Source organism: Idiotropiscis lumnitzeri, chromosome 10 (genome assembly GCF_059441095.1).
Source record: "Idiotropiscis lumnitzeri isolate Australia: NSW breed Sydney's pygmy pipehorse chromosome 10, RoL_Ilum_1.0, whole genome shotgun sequence".
NCBI lineage: Eukaryota > Metazoa > Chordata > Actinopteri > Syngnathiformes > Syngnathidae > Idiotropiscis > Idiotropiscis lumnitzeri.
The window spans coordinates 14,037,614-14,061,778 of record NC_142400.1 but is presented as its reverse complement, the minus strand read 5'-3'; the positions used below and the strand labels follow the sequence as shown (position 1 = coordinate 14,061,778).

The 24,165-nt window shown below is 40.0% G+C and overlaps 1 protein-coding gene across 6 annotated transcripts in view; it reads right to left on the bottom strand.

The window, feature by feature from the left end:
• Positions 1-2,388: 2,388 nt before the first annotated feature.
• Positions 2,389-24,165, bottom strand: part of cobl (cordon-bleu WH2 repeat protein) — a 47,305-nt gene continuing 25,528 nt past the window's right edge. For 5 of the 6 annotated variants that reach the window (XM_088307259.1, XM_088307263.1, XM_088307260.1 and 2 more), the window contains 9 exons: positions 20,914-21,520; positions 15,563-15,718; positions 11,352-11,676; positions 9,517-9,620; positions 9,116-9,256; positions 7,046-8,709; positions 5,755-5,865; positions 4,693-4,989; positions 2,389-3,498 (listed from right to left, as the gene is read on the bottom strand). In XM_088307259.1, the coding sequence (XP_088163385.1) occupies positions 3,421-3,498; positions 4,693-4,989; positions 5,755-5,865; positions 7,046-8,709; positions 9,116-9,256; positions 9,517-9,620; positions 11,352-11,676; positions 15,563-15,718; positions 20,914-21,520 (3,483 nt within the window). In that variant the 3' untranslated portion in view covers positions 2,389-3,420. The remainder of the gene's footprint in view (positions 3,499-4,692; positions 4,990-5,754; positions 5,866-7,045; positions 8,710-9,115; positions 9,257-9,516; positions 9,621-11,351; positions 11,677-15,562; positions 15,719-20,913; positions 21,521-24,165) is intronic. The other variant, XM_088307264.1, reaches the window with a different exon arrangement.

The following is a 24,165-nucleotide window of genomic DNA, read 5'->3' as shown; positions in this document are numbered from 1 at the left end:
AAAACACCTAGTCGCACATATGGGACAGCAAAAGGCAGACAGGAGATGCTCACACAGACACATACACATATCATGTCAGTCATTAAGCGTCTGCCACTATGGAAAGAAAGCCTTCTTGCTGTGAGACTGACGCCGAGACGTAAACACAACACACATTGTGCTTATTCCACCTCCTCAAACACAGGCCTTTTGTTTCAATTGATTGATCAGTTACTTTGTGGACTACCAAACATCAGAAAACAATGTCAATACAACACCCTGCTGGTTGTGGCTGCCACTGTGTCCATCACTCCAAGTCTGACAACAAAGCTGTGAAACATGAGCAAAGGCAGTTGGTGAAAGGCATTCACTGCGTGTCCCACAGGACAGCGGACGGAGGCGCTTTTCATGGAAATTCAAAAGGTTTTTATTATTCATTATTTATCTTTCACTTAAGAGTGAGGCACATGCTTTGCATAAGTTACACTGTAGCGCCTTTCACCTCACTCCACTCGAAACACTGTTCAAGATGAGCTCTGAGCTAGAATTTTGAGATTTAAGTGTCTGCCTCACAGGTAAGAGGGCCTGGGTTAAAATCTTCGTTCGAGTTCTTCTGCGTAGAGTGCTGCTCTTCCCATGCTTGCCTGAGTTTTGTTTTTTTTTCGGGGATTTCCCCGCATTCCAAAACATGCATGTTAACTGAGGACCATAAAGTTCCAATAGGTGAAGTGTGAAGGGTTGTTGTCTAAGTTTGGTTATCGACCCCTTTTGGACATACCAGTCAAACTGGGGATGGTGACAAGTATGAGAGACAATGAAGTGAAGTGACAAGTGATCACATCCTTAGCTATAAAATCGGAGCTCAAACACAATGCATTGATGCTGGATGACCTCAAACACTGAGCATCATCATGTGTGCCTCGCAAACCAACTTTAAAAATTCTTAAACTCCGTCAAATATCTTGTCTGGAAGGGATGGCAGTGAATGAGTTTATTTTAAGAGAGAGGCTGCATGTTTTATTCTAACAAGAGTACAACAAAAGTTGTTTATCCTCGGACACAGTGGTTTCTTGTGTATCAAATTGGAGTGAGATGAGACCAGAGACAGCTTATTTTTCGCCATATATCAAATCAGTCATAACTTTTTTAATGTGACAAAAAAGTGACACATTTTTTTTAAATTACAAACAACATCTGTAAATGTATGACTAGGTTTTAAGTAAAACTTACTTAAACATTAGCTATTGTGGGCAGTTTTGCATCATAAACCGTAGATTAGCCAAGCCTCAAAGGCACAGCAGTGTACCGGTAACTCAGTTGACTGCAGTGGTGACACATTGGCTTTTTTGCAATTTAAATTGTATCTCTTACGTGATTACCACCAGAAGTATTTTGAGCATAAAAGGAATTTCCCACTATGGGGAATTTTATAGAGTTCTTCTTTTTCTAGATCTATTTGCTACACATGTTGCTGTATCTGGAAGAGGCAAGGCTGTGCTAAAGTTTAGCAGCGTCATTATGTGCAGCCACAGTGATGAGTCAGTGCACTGAGCTGCTGCCGGGAAATACTGCTCATCCGTGGCGAGCCAGAGAGAGCGAGATGTTACATTATATTTCATGAGAGCAGCCGTACTACTGGAAATGACAAGCCCCTGTGATGCGTTTACAATTACTGGAATTCACATTTTCTACTCCAATAAAGACATTACAAAAAGGTGCAATTACAAAATTATTTATTCAATCAAAAATTATGTAGACAAAAATCATTGTGCAAACTTGTTTGGGGAAAAAAATAAAATGTAGTGGCTTGTATAAATCTCTAGCCATGAGCTGACCGAGCCACTAATAACACAAATCTAGAGCCATCGTGATCATCACTTGTTTACAAAATATACAATGCTACTGTGACGTTGTCCATTATGCATCAATTGAATCTTCCAGCAAATAATAAAATAACTGAACAAAAAAAAACAATATCTTTTTATTCTCTGGATAAAACAAATACATGTTTTAGCTTGAAAACCTTGAACATAAATTAAAATAATACTATACGTGAAATTAGGAATTCAAATCTATTCAGTCGTTTTAGAAAACAGCTGCAAGCATTTACACTTACTGATGGATGCTTTGAGCAATGTCAATCAGGTTTTCATTCTGAAACGTATTCAATATAAACATTAAATCCAATTCTTTATTAATGGCAGCAATGGAATCTTCCTAAATCAAATACAGCCGTAAACTGTCAACTTTTCATAGAGGTATCAAATGCTGTAACACAATTGCACTATAAGCTACTGCTTTCCTAAAACTGCTGTGTTGCATGACATGAATATTGCAAAGCCAGTACACACAAGTAATGTGGTATTTGTTCATTAACTATTTTTTTCAGGCCTATGACCAACATTTTCCTATGTACTTTTGCAACAAATGAAGAAACAAAAACAGTTTCACCTTAAGATCCTCTTTGTGAATGCAAACATCAAATGTAAGCCACTTCTTTTCTACTATATATACACTATGTTTGTATATAACAATCCCTGCAGAACAATTAAGTGCATGAAGCTCTTTCTGTTAAATTGAAGCACAAATCAAAAGTTAAGACGCCTAAACAGTAGCATTAGAAGCTAAAAGGCACTAAGTGGGTCAAAACCGTGTTTTCCCCCTCCACACCAGCATTACTGAAAGTTGGCATTCCTTACCAGATTGACAGAAAATACACTTTTAATTGTATTTCAATGTGTTAAGTATTTCAAATCAGATAAACTAACTTGAATGTATTGCACCACATTTGGAATGCTAACAGAACACATTTTTGTACATAATAACACTGAGCAACACAACACTAGAAGGCATCCAAGTCTCAGCTGCGGTAAACAAAAATAAAACAAACAGAACAAAAGAACAGGCTATGAAAGTAGCACAAAAACCATGTGAAATATTCTGCTTTCATTGGCACTTATTTTTGTATAACGCTCCAGTTAAAACCCCAAAAGCCAGAGTAAAGATAGCAAGCAAGTTTTTATGTTATCAAGATGGACACAATTTCCCAGAAGGCTGCCAGTGACTGAGCTGACAAATAGCTCTGGTTTTACAAATGAAATGCGTCAAACCTTTCACCTGCGACAGCTTTATCAGACAAGTGTGTGCAACAAAACATTCCACGGGTCGGACGGCATTCAAAAACAACGCTCAAAATACGTTTCCCGTCACATTGTCGTTTTAGTCCTGGACTTCTTTAATCAGGAGGAACCACAAAAGAAGTCAAGAGCTGTGAAGAACTTTATAAGATGGAAAACTGATTTCCCCTGTTTAATATCTGCCTTATTCATGTCATGCATTAGGATCCCTAACGTAACATGACCCGTTTTATAAATGTCCATTCCAAAGCAACCAACAAAAGAATTTTGGAAATGTCTTTACTTGTGATGGTATTTTTAATTCCTAAGGAAGATTGGAGGAGGTTGCATGCATTGTTCCCAGTCTGCCATTTACTTGGACTGTCTTTGTGGGTGCTGCAACCTAGAAAGAAAACACACAGACACACACTAACTATGAGGTTTCCTCTTTGTCTTGACTGGACAGACCTTGATCAGCAAATCAGAGATTCCCCAGGAAGTTATCAAATGTAACTTAATCTTGCTAATACTTAAATATTTATTGATTGTTTAATATGTTTGTGCATCTATCTATGTCGGCAACGTGTAGTGACAGGCAGAACAACTGAATTCTAGGCTATTGAATGGCAGACGATACAACAATCGTGTGTATCCAGCTGTTGCCATCCATCCAACAGAAAAAGGCGTGGCTTTCCTGTGAGAAAATTAAGATTAAATCATCATATCAGTATTCATATTTTTGGGACATTTTTGTTCAAGGATCAGAAGACGAAGAGAAACATTGGGGCAGATAACACAGTTTGTGTCGTGCTGACAAAGGGTTGCTTATTTGTGAAGTGTATCCATGAAGAAACAAATACAAAGACACAAGTTGAAAACAAACTGCAACTATTTAATTTAGCTGAAATGTGAGTAAGAGGGGGTCAGTAATTGTGTTCCTCTCCACTGTGGCGATGATGGTCTTCTACAAAGACTTTCGAGATAATGTGGCAGATAGACCAAAATTTGGGGGTTTTGAATTTTAAATAGTCGTTGCCCATAAAGTGAACTTCTGGGGAAAAGAGTTCTTAAATCAATAGTGGATGTCTGATGACGCTACTGTGATAAACATCTGCAATTCTGTAAATTCACCAAGCAGCAGCAGCTTGGGAAGGCTTTGTTCTGGCTACAGAAAGAGCAAAACAAAGTTGCGGTCAAATTCTGTATTTGTCTCGTTTTTGTCTTCATCTTACCATTCCAATTTCTTACTTTCGTCTTTGACAAGAAGGAAGAAGTCTCTTGAGATAAAATGATGTGTCTTTTATATAGAACGTTTGCATGCAGGACTAATGCTAATTCAAAATTCATTCTGCTATCTTAGTTTTATATTTGATTTCACTTTAAGTGAATGCGTTTTCTTTGCTCTGCACAATGAACAGAGCGGACAAAAGGAATGCCAGAGTTGTCTGCTGTAATTTGATCCATGGGGATATGTGAGAGTAAAGAAGTACTTTTGCCACGAGCATTTTATGAAACGGCTCAAAGCATGAAACAAATCCAAGAATTTTTACAAGCTTTATCGGCACAGGATGAAAAATTTTGCCTCCCAGATTAGTACCTTTTTGAGCTTCTCGGCAGCAGATCCAGAGCGGATGGCCTCCATCATAGCTTCCCTGGCCAAGGCGGGGTTCATGAGGGCATTGGCATTCGGATGACCCACAGTGGTAGGCTTGGACTGGTGCAAGAGGAGGGGAGGAGGAGACGGTGCAATCAAGGATGGCGTCGGAGATGTTGCAAAGACGGGAGACGTGCAAGTCGAAGAAAATGGTGAGGGAGAACTGGGAACGTCTGCCCTTTGGTCCTCCGCAGAAGCTGACCTAAACCTTTCTAACTCATCAGAAGCCCCGGATTTAGTCTGTAAGAAACAAGGAAGCAAAAGCACAGCTGTGAAAACATACAGTATGTGGAGTACCAATCACTCTCAAAGTCTCGAGCTGTGAACGTGGCCTTGAATCTAAAAGTTCATCTTGCGCCTACCTTAATAAGACTTAGTCATGAAAGCATCATATTTCAAGATGAATGGGGTGTATTGGAGAGGCTATTTGATAAAGGCAACAGTGCAATCATTCATTAAAGCATTTATTTTTTTCAGACAAATTTTTCTTTTACACTAGGACTACGAGAGCTGCCATTTTGACGGTTTTCAAACTTTGATTTATTATTACTTTGCATATATATTGACCATACTACTGACCTCTTGACTTTTTCTAATTATGTATATATTTCATCCCAATGGTGCAATTTAATGATATTAAACAATAGTTGAGAGTCATAACTTGAACTACGGCCTGCCCGTCAATTTGACGACGTTGCGCTGGCACGATGGCCGCTGCTTTCCATTGCAACAGAGCCTGCGCTGAGAAATGCTGCTGGTCACCATGATCTATAAAAAAAAACAATCTCACACAGTCGAGGAGACATTACGTGTCTGAAGATGAATTGCCCGACTGACACACAGCAAATTAGAGTAAAAAAAATAAATAAAAAAAGGCCCTGTGCCCCAGCCGAGATGAGTCGTATCTGTGGTAAATGTAATAGTTTATAAATCTGGGTAGTCCTAGTGTTAAAGAACTTTTTGGAAGTGACACAACGTACATAAGTAGCCACTTAAGTAGTTTACCTTCCTCAGCCTTCCAGTGCTGCTCTGGGCTCTAATAGCAGCAAGAAGAGCAGACCTTTCATTCTCATCAGAAGAAGCCTCTTTCATTCTTCTGGCTCCAGATGAGGATATCTAGTCATGTCAGAAGAAGAGGAAATTAAGCAATGTACAGTAGGTTTCGCCGAACTAACAAAAGAGAAAACAAGTTGAATATTATACTCGTGCTTTTTTTTGTATTGTATTTGCAGTATTATACCAGAAGGACAATCAGTGGTATTGATTACAAGATGTACACAATGATCAGAGTGGCACAATTGCTATGCAGCAAAACAAAGATTATACATTTGTTACAGATTGAAAGATCAAATATGTGGGACACAGTGTTGTTTTTGGCAGGCGTTTTCGATATTGTCTTAGTTTGTCTTTTGGACGACAATGCTTATTAGTTTTCGTCACAGTGAGTCATTCTTATCCATGATAGTTTTAGTGTCGTTTTAGTTGACAAACTCAAAAAGGTTTTAGTCCGTTTTAGTTCAAAATAGGCATTCAAGGTTTCTACCCAATGCAGATAAAGTAGAATCATTGCTCCAAAATAAGTCGATAACCAGAATGTTTTATTTGGCAACTGCTGCTGATTTATTTCACTTAAAGCAACATAAATAAACTAAATAAAAACATTTTAACAACATAGGCTTGTAAGACTTGTTCAAATATAGTAGCACAAGTACAAACTCAATCAAACACATGTCTTCTTTACTTGGAACAGCTTGCTATTATCATGTTCCTGCAAAGGAAAGCGCGTCAGCGTGTGTGAGCCGAGACGAGTGACCGCAGATGTGTTCGTGTTTTGTTGTGCCGGTTGCGCGACGGGGCTTGCGCCCTGTGTGTTGTCCCGATGCTGGGCGTGTCCAAAAAAGGATAGGTTGCACCAGAATTGCAATTTTTTGAAGGACAGATTACATGTACAAGAGGAAGGGATGTCATAAATTTTGAACGTCTGACACGCTAACAATTCCGTCCGGTCTCATCTCGTCAACGAAAATTCGTATCACGTTGTGTTTTCGTCGTCAAAGATCCACGTCATAGTCATCGTCTTGTTATAATCATGAAAAAAAGGGGCGTTAACGAAATTTTTCCTCAATGATGACGGACACTTCAATTTGCAAATCCAATTGTGGCAAAATAAAACACCCCAGCCAATCATAAAATTTAAATAAAATATCGGCCAATCCGAACCCGATAATCAGATCAGTGGAAAGTCCATCTCACCCATGCTTTAGTATTTCACAACAAAAGCTGATGATGATCTCACCTTCCTGAGCCTGTCCTTGCCTCCTCCAGTCTGGATGGCCTCCATAAGGTTACTGTGCAGAGAGGTATCTTTCTCAATCGATCGACAGACCACCGGCTTAAACTTTTTAACTGGTCCAAATATGTTCACAGTTGAAGGTCCAGGGATGACATCGCTGTCTGACATACTACGTGAAGGTTCTGGCTTTGCCGCAGCTGTTTGATGAGTAGTTGTCAGGGGTTTGGCAGTTAATTGTTGATGAGATCTGCGTGTAGGGCTGTGGCTTCTACACCGAGTAGATTTGACATCTCGGATATCACGTTCAGTTATGGCTGTTGGAGAGGGAGCACTTGACTGGAAGTGTTTAATTCTGTCTGATACTGGTCCAAGTGAACAGGAGCTTTCTTTGATGGATTCGCCATGATTTTCTTCCTTGTCATCTCTAACCTCTCTCTGGCTTTCTGACACAAATTCGGGGTAGCTCATGGACCTCACAGGACCCGGGTGGTGAAGACCCGCTTTATTGAACTTATTATCTGTCAGTGATATCTTGGAAGACTGGCGTGGATTCACTTGTATGGAGTGACCCAGTGTATGGAAGGCAACATTTTGTGTTAAAGCAGAAGATTGGACTGTTTCAATGTTGGCTTTTGTTGATGTCATTGGGGTGTATTTATTGATGGCAGATGCCACATACTGGCTTGATGTACGTCGGGTCGGTCTGAGGAAGGCAGGGAGCTCTGGAGGGACTGTTGGTTGTGGCTGCTTACTTCTTTCAGGTACTGAAATATTTTTAGCCATTTCTGCTTGTGGTTCATTTGTACTGACGACACTACTGATTTTGTCATTGATTTTTCTACTCGTCTCTTTGGGCAGGGCACTGACAGTGGGATTCATAATTGTGTGTTGTGTTTTCAGGAGTTCTCGTCTGTCAGTGGACAATGTAGTCCCAGCATTATGAGCACTTTTAATGTTCTCAAAGTTCCCCTTTGCCTTGTCAGTCACACCTGCGCTGCACGGAAGTGCACATTCTTGTCTTTCACTACAGCTCCAAAAGGCTTTGGCTTTTCCGATAAGTGGACACTCCTCGGTTCTGGTAATTCCTGATTCTGTTGCATCAGCGACTCTGTTGTGTTGGCCTAACATTTTCATGATATTTCCTTGCTCGTCAATTTTAATAGCACCAGCAGCTAATGTGGCTGATGCATTTTGCGAACCGCCTTGCATGACAGAAGGCTTGGGAGGAACAACGGTGAATGTTTTCATACCAAATCGAGAGGTGGGATTGCAAGTCACTTTTCTGGGCAACATATTTGAGCTGGAGTTATTTTGGTAAACACTGTTATTGTCCACTCTTTCTGTGGACAATGATCTCTGGCTGGCTTGGGACAGGACAACACTGTCCTCATGTAAACAATTAGTGTTACTCTTCATCATGAGATCTGATCTGAGAGCTTTTCGGGTCATACTCTTGCTGTGTTCCTCGGACTTGGAAGGTTTCATTGCTAGCAGTCTTTGTGTATCCTCTTTCACATCTTCATTTATCTTTTCCTTTGTATACCCACTTGACCCATTTCCCCGTGTGATCCTATACTGATCAGCATTCACAATGCGACTTTTTCTAATGGCACCAGCTGTGCAAGCATTATTGTTTTTGTTGCGCCACTCTGCAGCACTCTTTGAACCTATGATAAAATAGAAAAAGAAAGAAGTTTGATGAACCTCTTACGACAGATTCCGCAGGAAGCTCGCACTGTCTTGTTGTATGCTCATGCCCGTCCGCCCGTCCACTCACAAGTACATCGGCTCAGTACAAAAAAGTAAATACAGCGTTAATTTATTTTGACTGTTTGACTAAAACCACAAAAAACAAGGTAAACATAACTTGCCTCTGGGGCTGAAACAATTGATTAGATTTCTAATCATTTCAGGAGTAGAATTGACAGGTACTTACGTATGCTTAACAAAGTCATGTTACACATTAATTTTGTGGCCCAATGTTCCAATTTCAGCATGTTTAACCCCAAATAGTACTTGACACATACAGCAAAGATGAAGACTGCAGTATCTTGATTGTTAATTTTGTCTTACCTTTAGGATCTGTTAACTCCATTCCGGTGAGTATTGTTGCCTTTTTGTCTTCTACAAGAGGTTTATAGTCTTCCAGTATTTCATCTATGGCAGTGACAGGGACATTCATGTCCACTACAGACACCGGCACACCATGAATCACTGTTGAGTTTTTTTTTTTTTTTTTTAATGTGAAAAGAAAAGAGGTATAGTTTAATATAGTCTAAAGAAGGGAAAACATACAACAACAACTTGGGAACATTTGCAAGAATATGAACTGCTGCAATTAAACAATTCAGATCCACAAGAGTATAAGTCAATAAGTAAGTCAAATAATCTAATATAATAAGTAACAATCTGTATACAGATGTTCAGTAATGGTAAGAATAAAATATTTTTAATGAAGTGGGTTGTTCCCTCACCTGAAACATCTGCATCCATGTTCATCTGATGGAGCCATTGGTATTTTCCCTCAAATGTGCTGTTTATGTTTCCTGACTTCACTTGAAGGTTGCTTTGACTGCGACTAAAGATGGTACACAAAAATAAAAATCAGTAGACATCAACACACAGATATTGGACAGTATTCTTGCATGCAAAAAAGCATTGAAGGCTTGGGGATTGCAAGGATCCCATCCAGCCCTGTTGGTCTTTACAACGGTTTGATATATTTGATTATTTTCGCATATCCAGAACCTTTTGTTCAGTTCAGATTTCAATCGCTTTGAGGGTTAAAAAGACCGTTCTCACGAGATACTAGCAATTCAGCCATAATTCAGCCAAATCAAATAGAATTTGTCTTCAAAGAAACATCGGAAGGGTTGTCTTCTTATCTCATTAAAAAAAAAAAAAAAGTTTGCTTTCCTGGAACACTCACCAGACCAAAGCATCAGGGCCGGGGTTTATAAAATGTTTTTGAATGAGCTCATTGATCCGAAAATTCCCATTCTGGGCACCACACACATTTCATTTCATTAAAGAGATATTCACTTATCCACCATAGCCTTTGATTAAAGGCAGACAACCGCAACAATGCTATGCTACTTTTGGATATGAAACTAAAGACATGGTGAGAATTAAAATGAGCAAAAACATAAATAAAAAAAATAAACAGCTGACACGTACAAAAATGAGCTATGAGGAGTAACTCTTCAGGTAAAAATATGGGCATGACACTGATCACCAAATACAGCGGTCCAGTTTTGACAGCACAACTGTTTGGTGGCCTTAAGTGAGATTTGCTTGAAGAGATGCATCTTGTTCTTCATTTAAGTGCAGTTTTGATGCTGTTTGTTTTCATTTAACCTCAAATGTGAACAGTGAGTGGTTTTATCTTCACTGCTCTGAAAAAAAAAATTCCCATTAAGTTGTAGGGGATATGTCAGATTAATAGTGGAAAATGTTTTTAATGTTACATCACCTACTAGCTCGCATTTTTTATTTAGTTTCCCCACTTTAAGATCAAACAAATGCAAAGATCAAATAAAGATAGCCTAAAACCTCAAAGGCAGTTTAGATTTGTTTTGTTTTTGTTTTTTTTATTAAGGGATCAAAAAAAAAAAAAAAAAAACGTTCAATGGTTCCTGGTCCTGTGCCAAAAACAAAGCTGCCCTCTTAAATGTAATACAGTAATTGGTTGGGCCACGATCAGGGGCATCAATTTAAATAAATAAATTGGAATAAGGTGGCGTGTACTTGCACAAATCTGACCAGATAATTCTTATTCGCAACACGCTGGGAAAAAAAAAGGCTGCACATACAACCATTTTGGTCACAGTCTCAAGACTTGCGGGAACATCATGTGGGAATAGTTAAATACTCTGAATACATTTTTCTTCATTAAAAGACAAGCCTTTGGAGGTTTTTGAAAGAAAAAAACCGGGAATAACAACAAAAGCAATTACTGACGGCCACTACATCAACAAATGATCGGACTGAGGGAGTCGTGCTTGATGGCTTACCGCATTGCCCAAGCCCTTTGAAAAAGCGAAGCAAGCGCCCACTAATTATAACTACATTCAGCGTAACGATGAGTTAGATTTTTCAAATAGCATTTTATTTATTTAGATGCTGCGCAATCTTTACTTTGGTTTTGACCAGAATATTCAAGAGTGAACACAGTGTGCCATGAGAGACAATTCATACAATACAAACCATTATCATTAATGTTGCCGATAAAAACGGGCAGACTAAATTTCCCTCAACACCAGTTTGGTCAATCGCACTTCCTCAAACCAAATTTTCATGACATATTTACCCGTTATTTGATCCCCAGGTGGCACATCCTTCATCACTGTCACTGGAAAGGTCTTGGACAGGACCAGGCAGTCGCTCTCTTCTGGCTTCAAAACGTCTTTCCAAAAACAAACTCCCCTCTGGGGATGTGGGATGGGTGTCACATGGAGAGCTCACTAGGCCTGCGTCCTCACCATCAACCATTCCCTCGGAAGCGGCGTAACCTTGATCTGGTAGACTGCTGCCACTGCTACCGTTTCCCAGGGACAAAGTCTCAGCCTCAGGTGTTTCGGTCTCAGGGGGTGCCTGGACAGTCGCGCCCATGCGCTTTAAAGAATGGAGCCAAGCTGAAAGACAAAGAGAGATATAACTTAGAAGATTCACCGTTTGCTAAAATGTTGGCGATTAGTTCAGTAATTTCTTGAAATTAACAGGATTGTTGCCCAAAAAAGGTTCAGAAAAGGTGTACTTTCATTCCAACGCATATATTTAATGTGTAATGTTACCAATGTATACATACAAATGTGGTGGTTTTGACAATTAGTATGTTCCCTGTTTTTTGAGAGATGCACTTCCAGGTTCATCTTTCGTCCGAGCCCCGAGTAATTTCCACAAATATGTTCATAAATTGTTCTAACATACTTCCTAGCCTACGACTCCCTTTTTATGGCGACATAATTTTCTCTGCTCACCAAGGATCATGACACCAAGGTCGAGCACCGAACAAGTAAACGGTCATGAATAAAAATTGAAACAAATATGTCTAAGCTAATGCTGTATTTTACATAAATGTTGATTCCCAAGATAGCAGGAAGTACAAGTATTCCCCCCCCCTCCACATAACTTTTTATTACAACACTCGGCAAGAGTACTTCTCTCGGCATAAAAAACTTATCTCTGAAACTGAACTAGGGATGCACAATAATAATTGGACAGATAACTATCCATCCATCCATCATCTATACCGCTTCGCCTCACTAGGGTCGCGGGGGGTGCTGGAGCCTATCCCAGCTATCTTCGGGCAGTAGGCGGGGGACACCCTGAACTGGTTGCCAGCCAATTGCAGGGCACACAAAGACGAACAACCATCCGCGCTCACACTCATACCTAGGGGCAATTTAGAGTGTTCAATCGGCCTACAATGCATGTTTTTGGATTGTGGGAGGAAACCGGAGTACCCGGAGGAAACCCACACAAGCACGGGGAGAACATGCAAACTCCACACAGGATGGCCGGAGCCGGGATCGAACCCACGCCCGGTGCTGTCTCTCACTGTGAGGCCATCGTGCTAAACAGTCGGCCACCGCGCCGCGATAACTATAGGATCGATTTTGTAAAAAAAAAATGATATCAAGTTCATCAGTCCAATACCAACAAAACTGGAATGAAGAAGAACCGCCTCAAATAGAGCAACATTGGTCAGATGACTGTCATTCGCCTAGTGTCTGCTGCATGACGCAGCACGAACAAAAGTTACAAACAAATTACTATGCAGCTAATATGGCAATTTTTTCAGCATGGACACCAGCATTCAGAGGATGTATAATGCATGAGTACAGAGAAAAAAAAATCCTTTTGAAGGGTGAATCTGAGGGTAGCATATAATATCCGAGTGTGTGTGTTATTTGTGAGAAACTCTGGTAAACCTAGGCTGCAATAAATTCCAACATTCACTTCCAAATAAATCTATGAATGGACTGGTGATTGGACCCAAAAGAGGACATGGGGAGATTTGAGTTCTTGGATGATATTATGGCGTTCTTGCAGTGCTGAAGGACAAAACAAGAAAGTTGTTATAAACACGGAATTCAGCTTCATCTTATAAAAGCGAACAGAGAAGTATTTGTCAGAGTAGTTTCAACATTCATTCTGACACCACAAACCAGAAAACACAAGCCAAGTATACATACATTGGCACAGAGCATAACCAACTAGTGGCTTGATAAAACTACTTTAATGATGTTTGGGTGGATATACTGTAAACAAATCATTTTAATTACACTTTTTTTCCCAGTATGGTTTTGAGTTCCAGGGCATACACAATTGCTTCATACCATCTCTCCAGAGCAGTTTGGTCACTTCTGTGGATTTGCGAGCACCTATTTAGTCAGTCACAAACTTAATTACACAGCCAACAAACTATTGTGACATTGACAGTTTTTTTGGGCCAGCATGCACAAAACTACAAGGTCAATAGTTTCAATTCTTGGAAATAAGAGCCACCTTGGTTATAATGGTACATATTACTGATTGCGTGCGCCAGTGTGCGTACGCACATATATTATGGCTGCCCGTTCGTGCTGAGTCACAAGGCTATCTATCTTTCCAACTCATTCCGCATGCATGCACATGCAGTTGTGCACTCATTTAGTGTCACATATAGAGCTGGTCTGTCAACAAAGACGCAACAGTTGTCAAATATCCTCTACATGCTACAGTGTCTCAGTCCATGAGTAAATCTTGTCATGTACGTATAGTTGCAGTCAATGCAAACTAGTTTTACATCATGTCATGCAAACAACCAATGTTCATAAACTTAAGGTATTCATGTCATGTTTGCTTGAACACACAAAAATCATCTTTATAATCACATAACACCCATGCAGCAGATTAAAAAGTAGAGACAAGGTTTTGTTTGAATTAACTGAAAAATAATCCGTTATATGCACAACTAACATCTGCATTTGGCGAAACAAGAGAAAAATCTTCCGGCATGGATAAATGGAGGAACCCTAAAGCAATAAATACAATGTTTTCAAGAGCTACCAAAGATGACACTATCCTAAGTTTATGCTTAGTTTGTGTTTGCATATCATATTTGTAGTATAAATTAATGTACAACAACATTCATAAAGAAAATCACTTTTCAGTAAGTTCAGCTTCAAACCCTCATGGAATTAACCCACTGGTATGCTAGTTATCATGGCATACAGGGGAAGCCCGCCAACCTGTTAACTAGGTTTGGACTTATGACATTCTGCATATGCACTACGCTTATGCTGTGATTATTAATAATGATAAAAGTTTTACAATAAAAATGTCTGTTTTTAGTTAAACACTATTGCTTCAAATAATTCAATATGTGGTATGAATATGGAAACAATGCTGACAAAAACTGGGGGGAAAAAAGTTCATAACATACTCATACTAAAATGATGGTCAGGGAAAGTTGACGAATCTCGGTCTGAAACATTACAGTATATTGAAACTAAGTAGCATCATTATTTTAATAATTAGAAAAGCGGTCTAAGAAGCAAATGTATGTTATTCCTCCCCAATCTTTTGCCAGATCAGGTCGCAAAAGCAATTCAAAGCAATGAGCCACGGATAAGACTGTTAAACAATTGATCTTTACATATCATGTGACCAAACTACCGGCTAAGAAGAATCACATTGCCTTGCGCTATCTTCATATCGCTCATCAATCACTTTTTGTAAGTGATACATCCAGCGATTCCCGGTTGAGCTCATCTGTCATGGTACGACCTACTGACTGCGGTGCCCATTTTTAATCAGAGCAGATATTTCCAACATAATCAATAGTAACCAGATCTAGAGGATCAAACTAAGCAAAAACACAAGAATTGCACACACATGCATTTGGTTCTGTATGAGAGAAGTAAAGAATGTCACATTCTGACATTCCAAAAGTGATGGTGATCACAAAGAAAAGTTGACAAGGGAAAAGATGAAGATGCAAACATTGCAAAGAGGACCGGCAAAAAAAAAAAAAAAAGGTGGATGAGTAAGGAGTCAGAGAAAGATTTCAAGGGACCTTGGAGTGGAGGCGTACAGGACCACAGCAGTACACTACAAAAAGGGTGCAGGGTAGGGGGTAAAGAAAAAGCAGAAAATGAATGACAGGAATGGAAGTGGGTTCAGGATAAAATATACACACACACACACACAGACACACACATACAATATATATCCATCCAACCATCCATCCACTGCAATTTTTTCAGAAATCAGCAATTCTAAATTTAAAAGAATATTGGGATTTATTTCTGTATTATTATATTAATATTATTCAATTCATTCAAAACACATACCTACAGGAAAAATCTGAGAAACTGACAATTTTGCAGTGGTCTGTTTTTTCTTCCAGAACTGTGTCCATCTATCATCCATTCATTTACTCTCTCAATCTTATCTATGTATACACACATACTTGGACAAATAATTATAGAAAATGAAGAATTTAAGCAAAAAGAGAGTCCAAATGGCACCTACACTGTGAAGCGTCGTCGTCCTCCTCCATGGTGCTCTGTGAGGCACTAGTTTGTGTGGGTTCAAGTGAAGGGGTGAACAGGGGAGGGGTAGACAGGGTAGGGTGTTCCAAGGCCGGCGAACGACGGGGCTTGGGTGGCGCTGGATGACCAGTTGCTCCTGGAAGGGAATAACATGCAAGCAATGTGATTGTACTAGGAAATGCGAAGCGACACATATCTTTGCATGCAAACATTGACGATGCTCAAAATAAAAGGGTACTGTACTCCTTTTGAAATTCAGATTTCATTGGTGTGTCCTCACAACTACGCAACAATACATTCATTTGTTTGAATAATGATTTGAGTGTAAATTGAAAATCAGATCAGCAATCAATGGCCCAGATTTGTGGGAGTATTGTGCAGTTACGGTTGAGAAAGTTCATTTTCTATGGGCAGTATTTCAAAGTTCAGGTCAGAATTTCTCAAAGGAACATTTCAATTCATACTACATGATGCAAAATTTTGAAACTAAGTTCATCATTCCAAAAATTAACTAGTTCATATTGTAGCTCCATTTCTTTTCTGTCAATGTATTGCTGGAAGCTATTACCCTCAAAGTATTGGTATTTACCCATTGGTGCCACTCCCTTCAGTCCATAATAGTTGCCAGCTGGAGCTTTCACCAGTCTCAAAAATAATGGAGCAAAATGTGTTGCTCGAATTCTATTTTTTTTTAAATGAGGAATTAAAACACAAACAGGACTGTAGTCCTTAATGTGCAATCTGATAAAAAAAATGCTGCAATCAATTCAGATGACTTTCTAGAATAGAAGGGTTAATAGCACTATTGGATAAGAAAGCATTATTCACATAAAGCAAGCAAATTCTGTTCCAGGCAATGAAACTGCACTGAAACAACAAACGGGGATCAGATGACAAACGATCCTATCATAAGTCAAAAACATTCATGAACAAGGTGAAACCAAACACGTTTTACTTGGAAGTATGACTAATGTCAACACAGCATTATCGGACTCCCAAGTTCAAATACCCCCTAATTGTACAATTTGGAGTTTTACATTCTTGTGTGAGAAATGCGTTAATGTGCCGGCTGTATCTGTTATCTACAATAAAGACAATCGGGAAAAAAAAGGGTCTTTATTTTAACCAGGATAAAATGTTTATGCTGGTTTGCATTTTTCTGCTTGTTTTGGCTTTTTGTATTTTTTTCCCTTTCCTTTTGAACGGGAAACAAGAGAATACCTTAAGGCAACTAACATTCTAAACAGAAAGTCTCTGGCGATGTCAAAGCATTTGGGTCGCGTATTACAGTGACACGGGTAGTTGGATGTGATCATACTTGATGCAACTAGAAAGATATTTTTTAAAGATCATGATTTTGGTAGGATTTCTCTTCCCTTTTCACTCAACAGCTGGTTTTGATAAACTAGTAAACGTCATCAAGCCGCTTTTTGTGGAAAATATAATTACTTTTTATTCCCTGTTCATAATGTTTGACAAGGAGCACAGAGTCAAAGTGTGATTGCTAAATTAGCTTCTCACGCTAACTGCAAGCAGCCAACTATGCTTGTCGCTTGCAATTCAGAAAGAGAGTTATAAAAGATATGTTTGGGTTTATGTGTACGATGTCATGAGAGAGACTGAAAACCCAGAGAACGCCAAAGGGCAGGACATTTTATTGTCTGCAGAAAACGCGGGAAGCAAGGTAAAATGAAGTAGAGAAGGTACAACTGGGCACCGATTCACTTGAAATTAAATGGTACGATGTTTCATTTCCGAACCACATCATTTTAAATTGTGACTGAGTAGGAGCTGAAGAATTGGCAAATTTCCATGGTGTACTAAAATGCAGCAAGGCATGCACACAAGCATAATGACGTCACCCACTCACGCAGGCTTTCACAAATGCTAAAGATTTTTTATTCCGTGCGGGTTTGGAAGCGAGCGAGAGTCGCCTGCCGCCAAGCCTAACAAATCCAGTTTCTTAAGTCACTTCCTGGGATGTTTTTTGGTTTGTTGTGTGATGGGGTGAACTTATCGGTGCTGGTGCCGTCTAGTGCCTGGCTATGTCTACGGGTCCCCGCAATCTGTGCGGGGTTGAAAGTGAGGGTGTCACTGGTAGCTCTTTCTCTGTAAGGGGAGTCCACCACTGCCCGGCGTTGACACACAGAGGTCCGTCTTTCCCGACCAATTCGAATCATGCTCGGGAGATTGCGTGCCTTTAGCATCATTACAATATATATAAATTGTTTTAGAACAATACTTAAACATATTTATAATTTCATATGGGTTGAATAGCGAAAGACTGTGGCCAATGAGTGACATTATGCATTTAAAAAAAACTGCATCAGGAACAAAAATAACACAAATAAAATTATTTATCTTAGTTTCTTGTATTACTGCTTAACTCAGTTCCTTGTTTTGTTCATGTAAAAAATTCATTTTTTAATATTAATTTATTTTTTGCATTATTTGTACTTTATTAATTCTTAACTGTTTTGCATTTATTTCCACGCAACGTATTTAGCTCCTATGTTTTAAATTCATGATGTTTTTTTTTGTGTGTCACTCAAGCTTACCGTATTTCCCGGACTATAAGCCTCTAGTTTTTTCCTAGATTTGGAACCTTGCGGCGAATAAACCGGTGCAGCTTTTCTGTGGATTTTTCTTTCACCGGCGCTCTATAGTTCAGAAAATACGCTAAATAAATCGTGATTTTGTTTTTTTCTCTTGGGTCTGTTCTGTTTTAATTAGCACAGTAGTTGCCGTGTTAAAAGGCGCTATTTTAACAAACTGTTTAAGTACCTTTATGTGCATTCACAATACAAAATATTTCTGTACATGCAGTAAACAACGAATTGTTTTCAACATAGAGAACTGCGGCTTATACTCCGGTGTAGCTTGTATATAATTTTTGTTTGTTTGTTTGTTTGGTTTTTGTTGTTGTTTTTTAGGAGCTGATGTGGCTTATATCCAGTATATATTGAAAAATAAGATGAAGTATACATTTTATTATTAAAAATATTAAACAGCAGAAAAGTACCAAAAATTGGTTCCATTGATTACCGGTATGGATTGAACTGAACCGTTTTCGATGTGAAAGGTATCGATCTCACGCCGTTTGTTCTATTTCCAACTAACAAACTAACTCCATCATGCTTTATCCTTATTTTTATCCTGTTGTTGAACATCTCTTTGAAACGACTTCAGACTTGATTCTTCCTCACTTATATTCATCCTGCTACCTAAACCTTCCCATGCTCCAATCTTTGAACTCCCTCATTCTCACCTTCCTCACGCCTTTTCTAAGGTCTACACTCTATCATCTCTGGCTCTGTCACAAGTGACAGCCCTCTGCTGCAGTCTTACTCTGCTATGAAAAAAAGGACTGATCAATAGAGGGCTTGCTGAGGTTCAAGTAGATCACTTTTAAATCTGTGATTGATGTGTTTGTCTTTGCAACTGACAGCTTTGAGGGATTATGTGAGCGGCTGTATGCATACAGGAGAGAGTCAAAGAGAGGAAAACGTGGGATGAAAAGAAAGGTTTGATAAGTAACGATAGTGTTTCAAAAATAAGTACTACATATAACTACCTCTACTAGTCACTTGAGCATCAGACAATCTTTGACCAGTTTAGAGGTCTTTAGTTTTAAATGTTGAAGCAGTGTGACAGCTCTTAGGAGCAGACATTTGGAGTTTCATTTCAAACACTTCAAACTTCAGTTACACAAGGGAGTTTACCTTTCATGTCCGTCTTAGTCAGTCTGGAACAACAGCAGAGCTATGCAAAGATGCTCTTTGTGGACTACAGCTCGGCATTCAACACGATCATCCCAGACATCCTCGTCGCCAAACTGGACATTCTCGGCCTCCCTGCCCTCACACGCATCTGGATTAAGGACTTTCTGACCAACAGACCCCAGACTGTGTTGCTCGGCCCCTACACGTCCTCCACCCGTACGCTGAGCACCGGTTCCCCTCAAGGATGCGTGCTGAGCCCTCTCCTATACGCCCTCTACACCTACGACTGCAGCCCGGCCCACGGTAACAACACCATCGTCAAGTTTGCAGACGACACGACAGTGGTCGGTCTGATCTCGGTGACGAGACAGCCTACAGAGAGGAGGTCCAGAGACTGACGGCTTGGTGCGAGGACAACAGACTGCAACTCAACATTGCAAAAACAAAGGAGATCGTCATCGACTTCAGGAGGAACAAGACGGTGCCGCCCCCCCTCTGCATCGAAGGCGTGTGTGTGGAGAGGGTCCACACGTTCAAGTTCCTGGGAGTACAGATCTCCGATGACCTTTCTTGGACACACAACAAACACCACAGCAGTGGTAAAGAAGGTCCACCAGCGTCTGCAATTCCTGAGAGTCCTCAGGAAATTCAACCTGGACAGGAAGCTGCTGCTGGCCTTCTACCACTCGTCCATCGAGAGCCTGCTGACGTACTGTCTCACCTGGTACAGCGGCTGCACTGAGGCGGACAGAGTGAGGCTCCAGAGGACGGTCAAAACAGAGCAAAGGATTATTGGCTGCCCTCTCCCCTCACTGTCGGACATCTACACCGCCCGGTGCCTCAGAAGGGCTCTCAACATCGTCAAAGACAATACCCACCCAAACTCACACCTGTTCGACCTGATGCCCTCTGGCAGGCGCTACAGGTGCATCAAATCAAGGACCAATAGACTGAGAAACAGTTTCTTTCCAAGAGCCATCTCTATTCTAAACTCTCACACACACACACGACCACCCTTACTTTGCAGAACAGCAACGTGATGTGTTTTTATATATCCTATTCAGTATTATTTATTTTCCATTGCACTAACTATTCTCTTATTTATCTAATTTATATATTTATCTGAATTATTGTTGTATTGCACTGGAGAGGGGAGCTCTCTAATCTCGTTGCACACTTGAGTACAATGACAATAAAGGGATTTCTGATTTCTGATTGATTTATTGATCAAACAGCTGATGATGATGAAAATCATGTTAATGTTTCCCAAATTGAAGCAGAAAATTCTAACTCAGAAGTGATTGATTATTAAATCAAAAGCAATGTGGCAAAATGATTTCTAGACGGCCTCCGGGGATTACCAAGCTTTGTCATGAAAAAAACAAAACAAAAGGAAACAAGCCATTGACTATGTGCAGCTTTGAAAGGGAAAATGGTTCCAAATAAGATGTGTCGTATTAAAATGTTAAGCAGGAAAAGGAAAATTACCATCGCATTCATTACTCAAAGCTAAATTTCAATAGTGACCAAATGAAGTGGGCATGATTGCATCTCCAAGATATTGATAATCTGTTTAGTGCTGTGTTTGCTGCTATGTGTTTATATTTACCTGTTGTGCTCTGTCTGTTGTTCTCAACTTCATCCGGTTTCAGGTTAAGGACTGATTCAGTCTCTGTCCTGGAGATCCTGGTTAAAGTAGACTCACGTTGCGGTTTACCCATCCCACTGCTGACTTTGTCTAATTCCTTCATTTTGGAAGTGGAACTTTTTGTGGGGAGTTTGCTATGCACTGATCCACTTGCAGTACTGCTGGTGAGGTTACTATAATGGGAAACGTCATCTGTGTCAAGATCGGAGTCAAGGCTGTGGCTGAGTTCAGAGCTAGAGTCCTGAAGAACTTGGCTGTCGGCAGTGCTGCTGCTGGGAGTTGGGGAGGCACTGATGGGTGCAACGGTGAAAACAGATGGATGTTGAACCTGGACTTTTTGGGATTGTGGCTTCACTGTTGTTTTTACAGTGGAGGAGGCGATTGTGGTCGACTGGGGTTTCTTTGTGCGGAAGGCTGGAGAATGGTTTTCACTTGCTTGGCTATCAGGGGTGGTGGTCCCAGAAGTTGATGCACCATAAGGGTATGGGTCTGGGGTGATGGAATCAGGTGTCGAAGGGGGGTCTGGAGCCTTTCTTTTCCTCTGCTGGCTTTCTGAAACAGAGCCCATCTGAAACAGGAAGAAGTGAAAAAGGGGAAATATTTAGGAGAAAATAAATTGTACTGGTATCTAAATTCGGGCCATTTGAAAAAATATATATATATAAAATCAACTGCTATAGTAATAAAACCATTGTAACTTATGTGTGTACTTAACAAGTAATGTTTTAAGTAACATATTTTTATATTTAATAATTTAGAGGAATGCAAGTATGAGCAGAAGTAAACCAGGTGACACTAAGTTTTATAGAAAAAAATAACAGAAATAAAACTAAATAAAGCGATTGGTAAACAACTTGAAATGGCACTTAATTGACTGGCACATTGCGACTGCAGATCATCCCAAGCAATCTTGGCACTGAAACTGAACAACTGGAAAACTTCAGTGGACAGACGTCTTTTCTCATGTTGTTTTCCTCTTTGAAAAAGCCATTGAGGAAAAACAGACAACTCTTTTATGCTGGCTCTGAATGAAAGTTGTTGGATGTGTTTTTTTGTTGCGTGTACCGGCAATAGCAAAAATATGCAGCAGACATCAGTTCAAAACGGCTGAATATACAACCCACATGTACTGAGGTGCGCTGATGGCTCACACGATTAGATGGAAACGTTTATTTTGGGGCATTTGAACTTCAAACTGCCATTTAACTGTTTGTGTTTGTGTGTGTGCGCGTGTGTGCATGCAAAAACATAAATCAGTCTGTGAACTGACACCATCAAGAGTGAACTATCAAGTAATTAAATCCAAGTGGGGTTTTGGCAAGCATCTGACTATTCAATTCACACTGCCAACATTCCTCTTACATTTTCCAACAACAAACATTATAATGTCTGTCAGTAATACAATTAATTTGATGAAGTACTTCTTTGCATCACTATCCTTCATTCTGCAACTGTGACATATCCCATTTATGGTAGGAGACAAAGAGCGTGGCTGATGCGAAATGCACTCCTGCTAAATGACAATGTTTTAATGTTGAACCATTGATCACTGTAGTGGGGAATTGACAGGCCACTGATGTGTTGTCAGCTGGGCTAAAAGCAAAATTATGCAAAAGTGCAAATACAATATAAGCATTTAAAACACTCCTTTGTGTGATCTTTCGAACACAAATCACTAGCAATGATTGATGAATGTAACGACAGCACAAAGGTAACATCAGGTGACATGCAACAGTGGTACAAAATGCTGTTCGTACTTGCTTTTAAATCAAGCTATGTGGGAGAAGAGGGGGGGGGGATCAACGGCTTGAAGAACTGGTTGTGAAGTCAATTATCTATGATACAATGTGAAGGACTACAGGCAGGTTTCAACAGCATATCGTCTTTCTAAGGAAACCCAATTACTTCTGAATTCACCTCTTCAATGCACAACACAGACAATATGCCTGGAGCTGCTTGTAGTGTTTCATCATGCAACAGGACAAGAAGGGTCGATCAATGTGAGAAGGGGTTTTTGCCAACAAGACAATGTTCACCCATGAACTCAATGCGTGGCATAGTATGTAAATCTAAATGCCCCCAACTGGTTGTCTTTCTCCCTCCATGGCCCCCCACTCCTCTGCCTCACTTGCATTCATACATATGAATACTGTCACATACCAGCGGATGTGGGTCAAAGTTGAAACTGAAACGAATGACTGACTTTCCAATGAAGACAAACGTGTGTATGTACTTCATGCACATACATGTGTGGAAGCATGTTCATGAATGTTCCCTGCAGAGCGTAACATAAGTCAGCAAAACTCACGCAAGCACGCACGCACACGCGTACGCAGGGGTGCTCATGTTGCCCTGTAGGCATAACATTTTTAAGCTTGTGATTGAAACTGACCGACAGCGTTTCATCACATTCAAGGTCACAACATTGAAATGGCAGAAAACACCACAAAAAGGAGTTTATGCTTAATTTGCATGCGTTTCCACTTTCACAGGCGATATGTTATGGTCTTCATTGAACAGTTACTCAGAAACAACACGTGATAACATAGGACGGTTATAAAAATGGTATATGTGCATTTATGCAAAAGCGAGTAGAGTGCCCTGACAGTACAGTTCGGCTTGTCTATTAAATTTTCCACTATGGTTTGAGAGGCAAAGGGCCCCATGTCGGAGCATGTTGATCAGATAGGACCACCTATGGAGGCTTCAACCTGGTGGCGTGACCATTCATCACTTGTTTTGAGGCACTCTTGATGGGTGAGGGGCTTTGTACCAGGGCAACATGACAGCGCTTATATGGAATGTGAAATGGGAGTATGTGCGTGCATGAGAGGCTTACAGTGTAAACCTAAACATGTGTACTTTGTACATCAGCATTAATGAATATCACCATATATCCATAATACAGGCCTCATCGGGTTCTGTTTACAGATTGAAAAAAATCAGCACACAAAGAAAAGGATACTGTGAAACATAGCGGAAGCTTGGTTATGTTATGAAGCTACTTTTCAGAATGTTTATAACCTGTGAAGGATACAATGATAGTGACCATGTACCATTAATCATCAGTATTGACCGAGAGATGAATCAAGTGTAGTAAGAGGTACATTATTGTGACCTGTTGTTACTCCATGTTGTCAGTTGCTATGGTCCTCATGTTATCACCTTTATTGAGTCAAATAGGATTGGGCATGGCTTGATGTCTCTCAGTAT